General features: G+C 39.5%; 1 protein-coding gene across 1 annotated transcript; it reads left to right on the top strand.

Moving 5' to 3' along the window:
* The first annotated feature begins 154 nt into the window (after window positions 1-154).
* OXA1L (OXA1L mitochondrial inner membrane protein) lies at window positions 155-17,524 on the top strand. The gene is made up of 10 exons (XM_064406554.1): window positions 155-312; window positions 432-500; window positions 2,025-2,229; window positions 3,915-4,058; window positions 7,627-7,712; window positions 9,376-9,540; window positions 13,208-13,312; window positions 14,335-14,512; window positions 17,211-17,291; window positions 17,381-17,524. Exons 1-10 carry the CDS (start codon window positions 256-258, stop codon window positions 17,476-17,478), a joined length of 1,188 nt encoding a protein of 395 aa, XP_064262624.1. The 5' UTR covers window positions 155-255; the 3' UTR covers window positions 17,479-17,524.
* The last annotated feature ends 358 nt before the right edge of the window (window positions 17,525-17,882 follow it).

Genomic DNA, 17,882 nt, shown 5'->3' with positions numbered 1-17,882 from the left:
TGGCGCTTTTCGCTCTTCTTTCCCCTAGAGCGCATGCGCCAGCTAAAACCGCGCTTCTATTGGTGGATTTACTTCCCGCCTCTCCCTCTTGGCCACGCCTCACTAAGGGCCGCCCTTATGAAAAATGGCGCTTCCTGCCTTTATCAATGAAGCGCATGCGCTACGTTTCGCTGACCAATCAGCAGCCGCGGTTTTCGCGGGCACTCCCCCTCGGCGCTTAAGCCCCGCCCTTCTTCCTGCTCCCCTCAGGCCGCCATGATGGCGGCGGCGACCCCGCGGCTGCGGCCGCTGCTGCGCGCCCTGAGGGCTCAGGTGAGCCGGAAAGGCTTTTTTTACATTTTCCCCCCTTTTTTGCCTTTTTTAAGGGGAGGTTATAACGTCAAAGTGAGTGTTTTGATGTTAAAAAGGCACAAAAATGTTTTTTTCCGCAGAGGTTTCGGGGTCCCGTGTGGTGCTGCGGAGCCCCGGCCGTGAGGGGAGTGGCGAGCGGCGCGGAGCAGGTGAGGCGGGAAAATTTGGGGGGGATTTGAGGGGAATTTGGGATTTTTCGGGAAAATTTGAGGGGTTTTTGAGGAGATTTGGGGTTTTGGTGGGGAAATCTGAGGGAAATCTGGGAGTAATGGGGGAAATGTGAGGGTTTTGGGTGACTATGAGGGAAATTTGGGGGTTTTGGGCGTAAATTTGGGGAAAATGTGAGGGAAATTCGGGTTATGGGGGTGTTTGGGGGAAAATTTGAGGTAAAATTAGGGATATTGGGGGAAGTTCAGGGATTTTGGGGGTTTGGGGAGGAAATTTTGGGGATTTGGGGAAAATTTTGAGGGAAATTTGGGAGTTTTGGGGAACATTTGATAGAAATTTGGACATTTGGGGGGAAATTTGGAGTTTGAAGGGAAATCTGAGGGATATTTGGGTGTAAATTTGTGGATTTTGGGGGAGTATGGGGAAAACTTGGGGATTTTGAGGAGAATTTGATGTAAATTTGGGCAGTTTTTGGGACATTTGGGGGTTTTGGGGAGAATTTGAGGAAAATTTGGGGGTTTTGGGGGAAAATTGGGGATTTTGGGGAGGAATTGGGGGAAAATGTGGGGATTGTGGCAGAAAATCCGGATAAATTTGAGGGTTTTGGGTCAATTTTTTTTTCTTTGTTTGGATTTTGGGGTTTTTGTTAAATTGGAGTTTTGGGAGTTAATTTTCAGGGGGATTTATGTAAATTTTCGGGGATTTGATTAAATTGAGGGAGTCAGATGTCAAATTTTGGGGTTTATTTGATTAAATTTTGGGTAAAATTGTGGGAATTTTGTCAAATTGGGGGGCTGGGATTAAATTTTTGGGATTTTGTGCTAAACTTTCGGGGTTTTGCTTAATTTAAGAGGTTTTCAGTTCAAATATTGGGATTTTGGGGTCAGATTTCTTTTTTTGGGGTAATTTTTTTGGTTTTTTGTCAAATTTTGGGGGTTTTGGTGAAAATGAGGAAGTTTGGGGTTAAATGTTGGGGGTTATTGTTCAAATTTTGGAGTCAGATTGGGATTTTTTGGTTGAATTTTTGAGATTTTGGTTTAAACAGGGTGAGTTGGGGTCAAATTTTGTGGGTTTCAGGTCAATTTTTTTGAGTTTTGTATGAAATTTTAAGTTTTTGGTTAAAATGAAGATGTTTAGGGTTAAGTTTTGGGGGTTTTTTGATCAAGTGTTTGTTATTTGGGGTTAAATTTCGGGATTTTAATCAAATCAGGGCTTTCTCATCAAATGTCTTTTTTGGGGTTCAAAATTTTGGGCATTTTAATAAAACCAGGGGTTTTTAGTAAAATATCTGATTTTTGGTGTTCAATTTTTTGGGTTTTGGGTCAAATTTTGGGGGTTTTTATTAAATCTTTTATTTTTTTGTGTTGTGTTTGGGGTCAGTTGTTGGGGTTTTGCTTACGTTGAGTTTTGATACAAAATCTTTATTTTTAGGGATTGTTTTTTGGATCAAATTTTGCATTTTTTGGCTCAAATTTTAAATTTTTCTCCTTTTAACCCCCCCTTAGCCCCCTCCCCCCACCCCTCCCCCACCCTCCCCCCCTCCCCAAACCCCAGAAGCGCCGGAATTTTTGGGAAATCCCCCAAATTTGGGGGAGCCCCGATTGGAGGAGCTGGGCCTGGGCGGTTCCAGCCCCGTGGGAATGATCCAGAACCTTCTGGAATTCCTGCACCTCGACCTGGGGCTGCCCTGGTGGGGCGCCATCGCCGCAGGTGAGCCAGATTTGGGGTTTTTTTTGGGGAGAAATTTGGGAGTTTTGGGGAAAATTTGGGGGTTTTGGGGAGGTTTCGGGGGAATATTTGTGGTTTTGGGGGGAAAATTTGGGGTTTTAGGGAAATATTTGGGGTTCTGGGGAGGGTTGAAAAGAAAAAATTGGAGTTTATGGTGGAAGTTTGGGACTTTTAGGGGGAAGTTTTGGGTTTTAGGAAAGTTTTAGGGGAATATTTGTGGGTTTTGGGGGCAAAATTTGGGATTTTAGTCAGGTTTTGAGGGAATATTTGGGGTAAATGTGGGGATTTTAAGGGAATATTTGGGGGTTTTGAGGGGAAAAATAGGGATTTAGGGAGGGAATTTGGGGTTTTGGGGGGAAATTTGGGATTTTAGGGAGGTTTTAGGGGAATATTTGTGGGTTTTAGGGGCAAAATTTGGGATTTTAGGTTTTGAGGGAATATTTGGGGGTTTTGGGGTAAATGTGGGGATTTGAAGGGAATATTTGGGGGTTTTGAGGGGAAAAATTGTGGTTTAGGGAGGGAATTTGGGGTTTTGGGTGGAAATTTGGGATTTTAGGGGAGATATTTGGGATTTTAGGGAGGTTTTGGGGAATATTTGTGGGTTTTGAGGGGAAAAATGTGATTTAGGGCGGGAATTTGGGGTTTTGGGGGGGAAAATTGGGATTTTGGGGGGAAATTTGGGGTTTAAGGGGAGAAATTAGGGATTTTAGGGAGGTTTTAGGGAATATTTGGGGGTTTTGAGGGGGAAATTTGGGGATTTTAAGGGAATATTTGTGGGTTTGGAGAGGAAAAATAGGGATTTAGGGAGAGAATTTGAGGTTTTGGGGGGAAAAATTGAAGTTTTTGGGGAAATTTGGGGTTTTAGGGGAGAAATTTGGGATTTTAGGGAGGTTTTAGGGGAATATTTGGGGGTTTTGAGGGGAAAAATTGTGATTTAGGGAGGGAATTTGGGGTTTTGGGGGAAAAATTGGGGTTTTGGGGGAGGGTTTAGGGAATATTGTGAGTTTTGGGGGGAAATTTGGAATTAGGAGAAAATTAGGGTAAAAATTGGGGATTTTTGGGGAGATTTAGGGGAATATTTGGAGTTTTGGGGAGGTTTGAGAAGAAAAATTGGAATTTCTGGAAAAAATTCGGGGTTTAGCAAAAGTTTTACAGGAATATTTGTGGATTTTTTGGGGGAAATTGGGGTTTTGGGGGAAAATTTGGAATTCTTGGAGATGATTCAGGGGAATATTCTGGGTTTTGGGAGGAAAATTACAGATTTTAGGCCAATATTTGGGGGTTTTGTGGGAAAAATAGGGATTTCGAGGGGGAATTTTGGCTTTTGGGGGGGAAATTTTGGGGATTTCGGGGCAAAATTGCGATTTTTGATGAGAGAATTATTGGTGTAGGGGAGAAATTTGAGATTTTGCCGTGAAAAATTTGGATTCTGGGGGAAAAATTGAGGTTTTTTTGGTAATGTTTAAGAGGAATATTTGGGTGTAATTTGAAAAAATTTGAGGAGAATTAAGGGTGAAAAAGTGACAATTCTATCAAAAAATTCAGCTAAAAAACCACAATTTTAAGCAAAATAATCTCATTTTTTCACTAATTTGCATGGGGTTTTTGTTGTGCTCGCCCCAAATTTTATCAAATTTACCAAATTTTGGTTTTTTCTTCATTTTCAGGCACGGTGGGGGCCCGAATCCTGCTGCTGCCCCTGGTGCTGCGGGGTCAGCGCGAGGCCGCCCGCCTCTCCCGGCACCTCCCCGAGCTCCAGCGCCTCTCCCAGCGCGTGGCCGAGGCTCGCCGCGGCACCGACCAGAACCAGGGTGGGCGTGGCCACCAAATCTGGCGGCTGGGGGCGGAGCCTGGGGGGTGGGAGGCGAAATTTGGGTGAAAAAAGGCCAAAAAATGGCGCTCGGGTGCAAAAAATTTGGGTAAAATAGCTTCAAAAATGGGACTAAGGGGGCGTGGCTTAAAGGATTATGGGTGTGGTTTTAGAGTTGTGGGCGTGGTTTATTAGTTTGTGGGTGTGGCCAAAAATTGGGGTATGTTGGGTGAAAATTTTGTGACAAAAGGTGAAAAAATGGCATTAACATGCCTAAAAATGGGAATAAGGGGCGTGGCTTGCAGGATTAAGGGCCTGGGTAAAGGTTTGTGGGCGTGTCTTATTTTCTTTGAGTGGCCCCCAGATTTGGGGCAAAATTTGGGTGAAAAAAGGTGAAAAAATGGGGTTAAAATGCTAAAAATAGGAATAAGGGGGTGTGGCTTAAGGTTTGTGGGCGTGGCTTAAGGTTTGTGGGCGTGGCCTCATGTTTAGGGGGATTGGGGCGGAGCTTGTGGGGTGGGAAGCGAAATTTGGGTGAAAAAGGTGAAAAATTTTGCAAAAATATTGGTTTAAATGCATAAAAATGAAATGAGGGGCGTGGCTTTAGGATTAGGGGCGTGGCTTTTTTACTTGTGGGCGTGGCTTATTGATTTCTGGGTGTGGCCCAAAATTTGTGGCATGTGGGGCAAAATTGGGGTGAAAAAAGGTAAAAATATGGGGTTAACATGCCTAAAAGTGGGGTTTAGGAGGCGTGGCTTAAGGGTTGTGGGCGTGGCCACCGAATTTGGGGGCTGGGGGCGGAGCCTGGGGGGTGGGAGGCGAAATTTGGGTGAAAAAAGGCAAAAAAATGGCGCTCGGGTGTAAAAAAATTGGGTAAAGTAGCTTAAAAATGGCACTAAGGGGGTGTGGTTTAACAGTTGTGGGTGTGGCTTGTTAGCTTTTGGGTGTGGCCCCCAAATCTGGGGCATGTGGGGCGAAATTTGGGTGAAAAAAGGTGGAAAAATGGGGATAAAATGCCCAAAAATTGTGTTAAAATGCATAAAGATGGGACTAAAGGGGGCGTGGTTTAAGAGGTGTGGGTGTGGCTTTAGAGTTGTGGGCGTGACTTCTTGATTTCTGGGTGTGGCCCAAAATTTGGGGCATGTGGGGCAAAATTGGGGTGAAAAAAGGTAAAAATATGGGGTTAACATGCCTAAAAATGGGATTTAGGGGGTGTGGCTTAAGGGTTGTAGGCATGGCCTAAAGTTTGTGGGTGTGGTTTAAGGGTTGTGGGCGTGGCCTCATGTTTAGGGGGATTGGGGCGGAGCTTGTGGGGTGGGAGGTGAAATTTGGGTGAAAAAGGTGAAAAATTTGGGTTTAACTGCAAAAAAATTGGTTAAAATGCATAAAAATGAAATGAGGGGCGTGGCTTGTTTGCTTGTGGGCGTGGCTTATTGATTTCTGGGTGTGGCCCAAACTTTGGGGCATGTGGGGCAAAATTGGGGTGAAAAAAGGTAAAAATATGGGGTTAACATGCCTAAAAGTGGGGTTTAGGAGGCGTGGCTTAAGGGTTGTGGGCGTGGCCACCGAATTTGGGGGCTGGGGGCGGAGCCTGGGGGGTGGGAGGCGAAATTTGGGTGAAAAAAGGCAAAAAAATGGCGCTCGGGTGTAAAAAAATTGGGTAAAGTAGCTTAAAAATGGCACTAAGGGGGTGTGGTTTAACAGTTGTGGGTGTGGCTTGTTAGCTTTTGGGTGTGGCCCCCAAATCTGGGGCATGTGGGGCGAAATTTGGGTGAAAAAAGGTGGAAAAATGGGGATAAAATGCCCAAAAATTGTGTTAAAATGCATAAAGATGGGACTAAAGGGGGCGTGGTTTAAGAGGTGTGGGTGTGGCTTTAGAGTTGTGGGCGTGACTTCTTGATTTCTGGGTGTGGCCCAAAATTTGGGGCATGTGGGGCAAAATTGGGGTGAAAAAAGGTAAAAATATGGGGTTAACATGCCTAAAAATGGGATTTAGGGGGTGTGGCTTAAGGGTTGTAGGCATGGCCTAAAGTTTGTGGGTGTGGTTTAAGGGTTGTGGGCGTGGCCTCATGTTTAGGGGGATTGGGGCGGAGCTTGTGGGGTGGGAGGTGAAATTTGGGTGAAAAAGGTGAAAAATTTGGGTTTAACTGCAAAAAAATTGGTTAAAATGCATAAAAATGAAATGAGGGGCGTGGCTTGTTTGCTTGTGGGCGTGGCTTATTGATTTCTGGGTGTGGCCCAAACTTTGGGGCATGTGGGGCAAAATTGGGGTGAAAAAAGGTAAAAATATGGGGTTAACATGCCTAAAAGTGGGGTTTAGGAGGCGTGGCTTAAGGGTTGTGGGCGTGGCCACCGAATTTGGGGGCTGGGGGCGGAGCCTGGGGGGTGGGAGGCGAAATTTGGGTGAAAAAAGGCAAAAAAATGGCGCTCGGGTGTAAAAAAATTGGGTAAAGTAGCTTAAAAATGGCACTAAGGGGGTGTGGTTTAACAGTTGTGGGCGTGGCTTTAGAGTTGTGGGCGTGGTTTATTAACTTTTGGGTGTGGCCCCCAAATCTGGGGCATGTGGGGCGAAATTTGGGTGAAAAAAGGTGAAAAAATGGGGATGAAATGCCCAAAAATTGGGTTAAAATGCATAAAGATGGGACTAAAGGGGGCGTGGTTTAAGAGGTGTGGGTGTGGCTTTAGAGTTGTGGGCGTGGCTTCTTGATTTCTGGGTGTGGCCCAAACTTTGGGGCATGTGTGGCGAAATTTGGGTGAAAAAGGTAAAAATATGGGGTTGACATGCCTAAAAGTGGGATTTAGGAGGCGTGGCTTAAGGGTTGTGGGCGTGGCCACCGAATTTTGGGGCTGGGGGTGGAGCCTGGGGGGTGGGAGGTGAAATTTGGGTGAAAAAAGGCAAAAAAAGGGGATGAAATGCCCAAAAATTGGGTTAAAATGCATAAAGATGGGACTGAGGGGGCGTGGTTTAAGAATTATGGGCGTGGCTTTAGAGTTGTGGGCGTGGCTTATTAATTTGTAGGTGGGAAATATACAGGAAAAAAACATGACCTTAAATGGGCATGGCAAAAGGGGCGTGGTCTCACTTTCTTCACCATTAGTCTTATTCCATATATGGCATCAAGTGGGCGTGGCTTGCTCTTAAAGGGGCCTCACTCCATTTTAATTTTTGCAAATTTTTGGTATTTTTTCCCAATTTTTCCAGGATTTTTTTGGTGTAACTGACCTGAGGTGGGCGTGGCTTGTCTGAAGTGGGCGTGGCCTAAATTGTAGTGGGAGGAGCTGAAAATTTGGGATTAAAATGGGGAAATTTGGGAAACACACAGAGAAAAAACATGACTTTAAATGGATGTGGCAAAAAGGGCGTGGTCACACTTTCTTCACCATGAATCTTATTCCATATATGGGCATCAAGTGGGTGTGGCTTGTTCTTAAAGGGGCCTCACTCCATTTTAATTTTTGTAAATTTTTGATTTTTTTTTTCCGGATTTTTTTGGTGTGGCTAATCTCAGGTGGGTGTGGCTTGTTGGCCACGCCCTCCCAGGCTGACCACGCCCCTTTTAACCCCTCAGTGGCCGTGGCTTACTCGGAACTGGTCTCGTATCAGCGACGTCACGACGTCAATCCGCTCCGGGGCTTCCTGGTGCCCCTTGTGCAGGTTTGGAAAACCCAAAAATTCGGGAATTTGCCCCAAAAAATTCGGGAATAATCCCTAAAAATTTTGGGAATAAATTCTGGAGAAACCTCGGGGGGTGCTGGGAAAATTTGGGGGGGTTTGGGTTGAAAATTGGAGGGGATTTCTTTAATTTTTGGGTGTTTTGTGAAGAATTTGTGGCTTCAAATTAAAAAAAAAAAGGAAAAATTCCTTGAAAAATTTCTGAAATATTCTGGAAAAATTTCCCAAAAATTTTTGAAAAAAATCCTAAAAATTTAGTTTAAAATCTCATAATTTTCCTGAAATATTCCATAACTTTTAGCTTTAAAAGTGCTTTCAAAATCAAAATAAATAATTAAGAAGTCTTAAAATACCTGAAAAAAATTCCATTAAAAATCCCAAATTATTCCCCCAAAATTGCTTTAATTTAAATGAATTTCCTACTTTTAAATCTATTTAAAATATTTAAAAATTGATTTAAAATTGAGGAAAAAAATCACAAAAAATGGTCAAAAAATCAGAAAAAAATTGTAAAAAATCTATTAAAAAAATCAGAAAAAATCCAAAAAGAATCAGAAAAAGATCAGAAAAAAATTCTGTAAAAAATCCTATTTTTTGTTTAATTGGTCCCTAGTCAAGTCTAAAAAATATCAGAAAAAATAATTTAAAAATTTGAAAAAAATCAAACAAAAAATCTGTACAAATTGTAAAAAATATTTTATTTTTGATCCATTTTAGATTTTTAAATCCATTTAAAATGGTCAAAAAATGCTTAAAAATTGGGGAAAAAATGACAACAAACTGACGAAAAATCTCAAAAAAAATTAGAAAAAAATTTTAAAAAAATCAGAAAAAATTCCGTAAAAAATCGTAATTATTTCCTAATGAATTCCTAATTATGTATTAATTAATTGTTAATTTTGGGGGGTCCCAGACCCCCCTTTTTGTGTTGTTTTTCTTCGCCCTGCAGGGGATGGGGGAGGCTGGGCTGGTTCCCCAATTTGGGCCAAAAATCCCCAAAAATTCTCCTAAAAATCCCCAAAAATTCTTTAAAAAATCCCCAAAAATTCTTCTAAAAATCCCTTCAATTTTCCTGAAATTTTTCGGAATTTTTTGCTGATTTTTAAATTTATTTTTTATAGAATGTGAGCTTTAAAATACATCAGAAATGCTTTAAAAAATCATTAAAAATTCAGAAAAATCCGGGGAATTATAAAAAAAAAAATTGCTGAAAAATATCTGAAAAAAATCAAAATAAATTTTGTAAAAAATGCCACAATATTTCTTAAATATTATTAAGAATTACTTAAAATATTTCCAAATTTTGGGGGAGTTTTCAGTTTCTTAAAGCCTTAAAATATTTGCCAAAAATTACTAAAAAATAAAAAAAAATTTAAAAAAAAAATTAAAAATTTGAAGAAAATCAGACAAAAAATCTGTAAAAATTATCAAAAAAATATTTTATTTTTGGTCCATTTTAGATTTTTAAATCTATTTAAAATGGTCAAAAAATGCTTAAAAATTGACCAAAAAATGACAAAAAATTGACGAAAAATCACAAAAAAATCGTAAAAAATCAGAAAAAAAATCCGTAAAAAATCCTAATTATTTTCTAATTGATCCCTAATTATGTCTTTAGTTAGTGACTAATTTTGGGGGGTCCCAGACCCCCCTTTTTGTGTCGTTCTTCTTCGCCCTGCAGGGGATGGCGGCGGCGCCGGTGCCGGGGCTGCTGCAGGGGGGGCTGGGCTGGTTCCCCAATTTGGCCGCCCCCGACCCCTTCTACGTCCTGCCCGTGCTGGTCACTGCCTCCACCTGGCTCGTGCTCGAGGTTTGGGGCCAAAAATCCCAGTTTTGGGCAAAAAAATGGGGTTTGGGGAAAAAAAAAAGGAGTTTTTAGGTGAAAAAATGAAGATTCTAGGTGAAAAAATGTGGATTTTAGGTGAAAAAAAGTGATTTTTGGAATGAAAAATTGAATTTTTAGAGGAAAAATAGGGATGTTAGAAAGATGTGAGTTTTGGGTGAAAAATTGGGAATTTTGGGAAAAAAATTTGGGGATTTTAGGTGAAAAAATGAAGTTTTTAGGTGAAAAAATAGAGGTTTTAGGGCAAAAAGTGTGAATTTTAGGTGAAAAAATCTGATTTTTAGAGTGAAAAATGAAATTTTAGAGGAAAAATTGGGAACTTTAGGAGGAAGTAAGATTTGGGGTAAAAAATTGGGATTTTGGGCAAAAAAATTGGAGATTTTAGGTGAAAAAATGGAGTTTTTTGGTGAAAAAATGGGGTTTTAGAGGGAAATTGGGATTTTGGGTCCTGCCCGTGCTGGTCACTGCCTGCACCTGGCTCGTGCTCGAGGTTTGGGGCCAAAAATCCCAGTTTTGGGCAAAAAAATGGGGTTTGGGGAAAAAAAAATGGAGTTTTTAGGTGAAAAAATGAAGATTTTAGGGTAAAAAATGTGGATTTTAGGTGAAAAAAAGTGATTTTTGGAATGAAAAATGGAATTTTTAGAGGAAAAATAGGGATGTTAGAAAGATGTGAGTTTTGGGTGAAAAATTGGGAATTTTGGGAAAAAATTGGTGATTTTAGGTGAAAAAATGAAGTTTTTAGGTGAAAAAATAGAGGTTTTAGGGTGAAAAATGTGAATTTTAGGTGAAAAAAATGTGATTTTTTGAGTGAAAAATGTTATTTTTTAGGGGGAAATTGGGATTTTGGGGAGGGGAAATAAATTTTGGGTTAGAAAATGGGGATTTTGGGGAAAAAATTGGGATTTTGGGGGAGAAATGAAGTTTTTAGGTGAAAAAATGGGATTTTTAGAGGGAAAAAGTTGAATTTTTGGAGTGAAAGATGGAATTTTTAGAGGTAAAAATGAGGATTTTAGGGGGAAATAGGTTTTGGGTGAAAAAATGGGGATTTTGGGAAAAAAAATGAAGTTTTTAGGTGAAAAAATGAAGTTTTTACATGAAAAAATGAAGGTTTTAGGGTAAAAAATGTGAATTTTAGGTTGAAAAATTGATTTTTAGAGAGTAAAATGACACTTTTTGAGAAAAAATTGGGAACTTTAGGGGGAAGTACGATTTGGGGTAAAAAATAGAGATTTCGGGAAAAAAAATTGGAGATTTTAGGTGAAAAAATGGAGTTTTTTGGTGACAAAATGGGGGTTTTAGAGGGAAATTGGGATTTTGGGTCCTGCCCGTGCTGGGCACTGCCTGCACCTGGCTCATGCTCGAGGTTTGGGGCCAAAAATCCCAGTTTTGGGCAAAAAAATGGGGTTTGGGGAAAAAAAAATGGAGCTTTTAGGTGAAAAAATGAAGATTCTAGGTGAAAAAATGTGGATTTTAAGTGAAAAAATGTGATTTTTTGAGTGAAAAATGTGATTTTTTAGGGGGAAATTGGGATTTGGGGGATGGAAGTAAATTTTGGGTTAAAAAATGAGATTTTGGGAAAAAAGTTTGGCATTTTTGGGAAAAAAATTCAGTTTTTAGGTGAAAAAATGTGATTTTTAGAAGGAAAAAGTTGAATTTTCTTGAGTGGAAATGGAAATTTTTGAGGAAAAAATGGGGATTTTGGGGGGATAAGTTTTGGGTAAAAAAATGGGAATTTTGGGCAAAAAAATTGGGGATTTTAGGTGAAAAAATGAAGTTTTTACATGAAAAAATGAAGGTTTTAGGGTAAAAAATGTGAATTTTAGGTGAAAAAAATTGATTTTTAGAGAGTAAAATGAGACTTTTTGAGGAAAAATTGGGAACTTTAGGGGGAAGTAAGATTTGGGGTAAAAAATAGAGATTTTGGGAAAAAAAATTGGGGATTTTAGGTGAAAAAATGGAGTTTTTTGGTGAAAAAATGGGGATTCAGGGGGAATTTTGGGGAAAAAATTGCAAGTTTGGGGTAAAAAATGGTAATTTTGGCGATAAAAAATTAAATTTTTTGAGGAAAATGAATTTGGGAGGAAAAATGAAAGGTTTGGAAGAAAAAAGTGAAATTTAGCTGAAAAAAATTGGAATTTTAGTGGAAAAATTTTCAAGTTTGGGAGGAAAAATGGGAATTTTAGGGGGAAAATTTTGGGAGGAAAAAAATGGGAATTTTTGAGGAAAAAAATGGGAATTTTGGAAGAAAAAATGGGAATTTTAGGAAAAAAAATTTAAAATTTTTAAGGTAAAAAATTGGAAGTTTTGGATTAAAAATTTGGAAAATTGGGGGGAAAAATGGGGTAAGAAATTGGGAATTTTGGAAGAAAAAATGGGAATTTTAGGGAAAAAAATTTTTAAGGTGAAATATTGGAAATTTTGGATTAAAAATTTGGGAAATTGGGGGGAAAAATGGGGCAGAAAATTGAGAATTTTGGAAGAAAAAATGTGAATTTTAGGGAAAAAAATTAAAATTTTTAAGGGAAAAGATTGGAAATTTTGGGTTAAAAATTTGGGAAATTGGGGGAAAAATGGGGCAAGAATTTGTAAATTTTGGAAGAAAAATGGGAATTTTAGGGGAAAAAACTAAAATTTATAACATAAAGAATTGGAATTTTTTGGATTAAAAATTTGGGAAATGGGGGGAAAAATTGGGGGAAAAATTGGGAATTTTGGAAGAAAAAAATGTGAATTTTAGGGGAAAAAAATTAAAATTTTTAAGGGAAAAAGTTGGAAATTTTGGATTAAAAATTTGGGAAATTGGGGGGAAAATGGGGGGGAAAATTGGGAATTTTGGGAGGAAAAATTGAAATTTTTATGGTAAAGAATTGGAAATTTTGGGAAATTGGGGGGAAAACTTGGGAATTTTGGAAAAAAATGTGAATTTTAGGACAAAAAATATACAATTTGTAAGGGAAAATGTTGAAATTTTTTGATTAAAAATTTGGGAAATTGGGGGAAAAATTGGGGGGAAAATGGGGAATTTTGGAAGAAAAAAGTGAATTTTAGGGGAAAAAAATTTAAAATTTTTATGGGAAAAAGTTGAAATTTTTGCATTAAAAGTTTGGGAAACTGGGGGAAATATGGTGCAAAAAATTGGGAATTTTGGAAAAAAGTGTGAATTTTAGGGGAAAAAAATTAAAAATTTTTAAGGGAAAAAGTTGGAAATTTTGGATTAAAAATTTGGGAAACTGGGGGAAAAATTGGGGGGAAAATTCGGAATTTTGGGGGGGAAAAATTAAAATTTTTAAGGGAAAAAGCTGCAAATTTTGGATTAAAAATTTGGGATATTGGGGAAAAAATGGGGCAAACAATTGGGAATTTTGGAAGAAAAAAAGTGAATTTTAGGGGAAAAAATTGAAATTTTTAAGGTAAAAATTCGAAATTTTGGATTAAAAATTTGGGAAATTCGGGGAAACATTGGGGAGAAAAATTGGGAATTTTGGGGGGAAAAAATTGAATTTTTGAGGGTGAAAATTGAAAATTTTGGGTAAAAATTGAAAATTTGGGGTGTTAAAAGAGAAATAATTTCAAAAAGGGGTGGGGATTCTATATGCAAATGAGGGGCGTGGCTAATTTGAATATGTCTTTGCAGCTGGGGGCGGAGACGGGCGTGTCGGCGCCGGGGGCGGGGGCTGTCCGTCAAATCCTGAGGCTCCTCCCCCTTTTCTTCCTGCCTTTCATCGTGCACTTCCCCACAGTGAGTAGGGGGCGGGGCTTCCAAAAGGGGTGGGGCTTATTTTTAAAGGGGCGTGGTCACTTTAAATGGGGCGTGGTCACATTTAAAGAGGAAACGTTCAACAAAATTTTGTGATTTTGGTCAAAATGAGGAAATTTTGCCTCAGAATTTGAAATTTTTTTGGTAAAATTGTGGAAATTTTAAAGAAATTTGGGGATTTTGGCAAAAGTTTCTTAAATTTTTAAAAAATTTGGAATATTTTGTGAAAATTTTGCATTTTTTGCCAAAGTTTGGGAATTTTTTTCCTTAAAACTGAATATTTAAAATAAATCTGGAAATTTCCTCCAAAAATTGGAATTTTATTTCAATAAATGTGGACGTTTTAAAAATTAAAAATTTGTCCAAAATCAGATTTTTTGGGGACAAAATTTGGATTTTTTTCCAAAATTTGAAAAATTTCACTCAAAATTTGAAATTTTTCTGTTAAAAGTCAGGAAATTTTTTAAAAAACAGGGATTTTATTCAAAATATGAAAAATATTCAACAAAATTTTGGGGTTTTTTTCTCAAAATCTGAGTATTTTTCTTCAAAGAAAGAGAAAAATTCTCAAAAAAAATTGGTATTTCTTACCAAAATACTCAAATTTTTTTTTTAAAATTTTTTGAATTCTGTGTATAAAAATCTAAAGTTTTCCCAAAAACACAGAAAATTTTGTACAAAAATATGGGAATTTTACAAAAAAATTGGGGTTTTTTTAAGAAATTTGGAATTTTTACCTTAAAAGTCAGAAAGTTTCCTAAAAAATTTGGAACATACTTTTTAAAAGTTAAAAGTCTTATTTAAAAGTTAAAAAATTTTCCACAAAAATTTTGTTTTTCCCAAAATCAGGAAATTTTCCTTCTAAAATTTCCAATTTCCAAAAAAATTTCAGAAATTTTGTAAAAAAATTTGAATTTTTCCCCTTTTTTTGCCACTTCCGGGTTTGCTGTGTGGCCCCGCCCCCTTTGGCCGTGTCCTCCCCTCTGATTGGTCGCTTTCTCCAGGCCATCTTCACCTATTGGCTGACGTCCAACAGCTTCAGCCTATTGCAGACGGGGCTGCTGCGAGTCCCCGCCCTCCGCTCCAAATTGGGCGTGGCCCCGCCCCTGGCCACGCCCCCAGCCACGCCCACCGGCCCCGCCCCCCGGGCTAAGGGGGGGCTTCTGAAGCAGCTGAAGAAAGGTGAGAAATGAGGGAAAAAATTGAATTTTTGGGAAATTTCGGGGATTTTCGGGAATTTTGGGATTTGGGGAGATTTTGGGGAAAAATTTGAGGGAATTTGGGGATTTTTAAACAGAATTTTGGGGGGTTTAGGGGGGATTTTGGGGTGGATTTTGGGGAGTTTTGTTAAATTTTGGGCAAATTTTTTTGATTTTTGTGGAATTTTTGGGGGATAACGTGGGGAATTTTTAGTGGATTTGAAAATTTTGGGGGAATTTTGCAGAATTTTGGGAAATTTTGGGGGATTTTTACAATTTTTTCAGATTATTTGGGACTTTTTGGAAAATTTTGGGGATTTTAGGGGGGATTTTGGGAAGGTTTTGAGCAAATTTTTTGGGGAGTATTTTGGAAAAAATTTGGGGAATTTTCAGAAAATTTTCTAAATTTTGAGGGATTTTTGCAGGATTTTGGGGGGAAAATTGTGGAATTTTGGGGGTCTTCTAAAATTTCTGTGGATTATTTGGGGGAATTTTGGAAAATTTGGGGGATTTTGGGGATTTTAGGGGAATTTTGGGGGTTTTAAGGGGGATTTTGGGGAGTTTTGTTAAATTTTGGGGGATTTTTTTGGCAAAATTTTGGATTTTTGTTGGGGTATTTTGGGAAAATTTGGGGAATTTTCAGAGAATTTCTAAATTTTGTGGAAATTTTGGGGGATTATTTAAATTTCTTTGCATTTTTGGGGAGTTTTTGGAGAATTTGGGGGGATTTTGGGGTTTTTAGGGGGAATTTTGGTGGTTTTAAGGGGGATTTTGGGGAGTTTTGTTAAATTCTGGGGGATTTTGGGCAAATTTTTTTGATTTTTGTGGAATTTTTGGGGGATAATGTTGGGAATTTTCAGTGGATTTGAAAATTTTGGGGGAATTTTGCAGGATTTTGGGGGAAATTTTGTGGGAATTTTTTGCAATTTTTAAAGATTTCTGTGGATTTTTGGGGACTTTTTGGAAAATTTGGGGGATTTTGGGGATTTTAGGGAGTTTTGGGGAGTTTTGTTCAATTTTGGGCAAATTTTTTTGATTTTTGGGTATTTATGGGGGGATAATTTTGGGAATTTTCACTGGAATTTGGGGGGATTTGGGGAAAATTCTGTGACTTTGGGGAAAAATGCTGAAATTTTGGGGGGAAATTTTGCAATTTAAAGACTGAATTGGGCAAAAATTCTGGGATTTTGGGGAAGGTTTTGGTGAAATTCTGGGAATTTTGGGGGGATTTCAGGGTAATTCTGGAATTTGGGAGAAAAATATGGAATTTTTGGGAAATTTAGAGAAAATTCTGAAATTGTGGGGGAAAAATCTGGCATTTTGGGAGGAAAAATCTGAGATTTTGTGGGAAAATTGTGGGATTTCGGGTGGGATTTGGGGGAAAATCTGGAATTTGGGTGGCAGTTGGGGAAAAAAATTGAATTTTTTGGGATTTAGGGAAAAATTCTGGAATGTTGGGGGAAATTCTGGAATTTTGAGGCTGAATTGGGCAAAAATTCTGGGATTTTGGGGCAATTTTTGGGGGGATTTCTGGGGAAATTCTGGAATTTTGGGTTAAATTCTGGAATTTGGGAGAAAAAATCTGGAATTTTGGGGGGAAAACATGGAATTTTGTGGGAAAATTGTGGGATTTCCAATGGGATTTGGGGCAAATTCTGTAATTTGGGGGGTTTAGGGAAAATTCTTGAATTTCAAGGGGAAAATGTGGAACTATGGGAAAATTCTGGAATGTGGGAGGGATGTGAGGGAAAATTGTGTGAATTTGTGGGAAGATTCTGGAATTTTGGGGTTGAATTGGGGAAAAATTCTGGGATTTTAGGGAGGATTTTGGTGAAACGGTATTTTGGAGGGATTTCAGGGAAAATTCTGGGATTTTGGGGGGAAATTCTGGAATTTGGGGGGATTTTTGGGGAAATTTTGGAATTTTTGGTGGGATTTGAGGGAAAATTCTGCAATTTTGGGGCCAATTTAGGAATTTGGGGGCAAAATTCTGGAAATTTGGGGCTGAATTGGGCAAAAATTCTGGGATTTTGGGGAGGATTTTGTAAAATTCTGGGAATTTTGCGGGGATTTTGGGAAATTCTGGAAATTTGAGGGAAAAATCTTGAATTTGGGGAGAAAAATCTGGGATTTTGTGGGACAATTCTGGGATTTTGGGTGGGATTTGGGGGAAATTTTGGAATTTTGGGTGGGATTTGGGGAAAATTCAGGGATTTCGGGGCAAATTCGGCAATTCTGGGGAAGAATTTTGGGATTTTGGGGGGATTTCGGGGAAAATTGTGGAATTTTTGTGGGATTTGGGGAAAATTCTGTGCAGAATTGGGTGAAAAATCTGGGATTTGGGGGGAATTTTGTGGGGATTTCGGGAAAATTCTGGAATTTTGTGGGAAAAACCTGGGATTTTGGGTGGGATTTGGGGGAAATTCTGGTATTTAGGAGAAAATCCTGCTTTTTGTGGGAAAATGCTGGAATTTTGGGTGGATTTGGGGAAATTTTGGGACATTTTCATTGTTTTTTTTCCATTTTTCATCACTTTGTGCACGTATAATATAATTTCCCTCCCCCTAACCCGTTTTTTGGGGTCCCAAACCCATTTTTTGGGGTCCCAAACCCAATTTTTGGGGTCCCAAGGCCATTTTTGGGACCCCCAAGAGTGATTTTGGGGCTCCCCGAATCCGCAGAGTGGCGCGAGGCCCAGGCCACGCACGAGGCCGAGCAGCGCCAGTGGCGCCTCAGGAACCACCTGCACCTGGCGGCCAAAGGTGACCAAAACCCCCCCAAAACCCCTCAAAAAAACCCCAAAATCCCCTCAGGGACCCCTCCCCAAATTCCGTTTATTTTTATTTTCCAGGCCCACTCCGCCAAACGTTCCCCCAAAACCCCCTGAGCCCCCCCAAAACAGCGCCCACAGAGCCCCAAAAAAGGCCCTGGAAGGACACGCTGGGCTGAGGGGGGGAGGGGGCGACCCCAAAAATAAAAATCGCGCGAACGGAGACCCCAGACTCATTTATTTTGGGGGACAATTTGGGGGGTTTGGGGTATTTTGGGTATGTGGGGATACCGTAGCAACATGGCGGCGCCGTGTGAGGAGCGGCGCATTGCAGAAAATGGCGGCGCGGGGGTGGTTTTGCCGTACAAAATGGCAGTCGCGCACGCTCAGTGTTGGCGCATTTTGCAGTTCAAAATGGCGAACGTGTTATTTGCCGTACAACATGGCGGATTGCTGAAGTTTTACCGTACAACATGGCAGCCGCGCATGCGCACCGATAAAAACGACACCATAACTAGCAGTAAATAGCGGTGGCGCATGCGCAATAGGGAAAAACTACACTGGTGGCGCATGCGCATAGAAA

This window comes from Passer domesticus, unplaced genomic scaffold (assembly GCF_036417665.1).
Source record: "Passer domesticus isolate bPasDom1 unplaced genomic scaffold, bPasDom1.hap1 HAP1_SCAFFOLD_302, whole genome shotgun sequence".
Classification (NCBI taxonomy): Eukaryota; Metazoa; Chordata; class Aves; order Passeriformes; family Passeridae; genus Passer; species Passer domesticus.
This window is presented reverse-complemented; position numbering and strand designations above follow the sequence as displayed.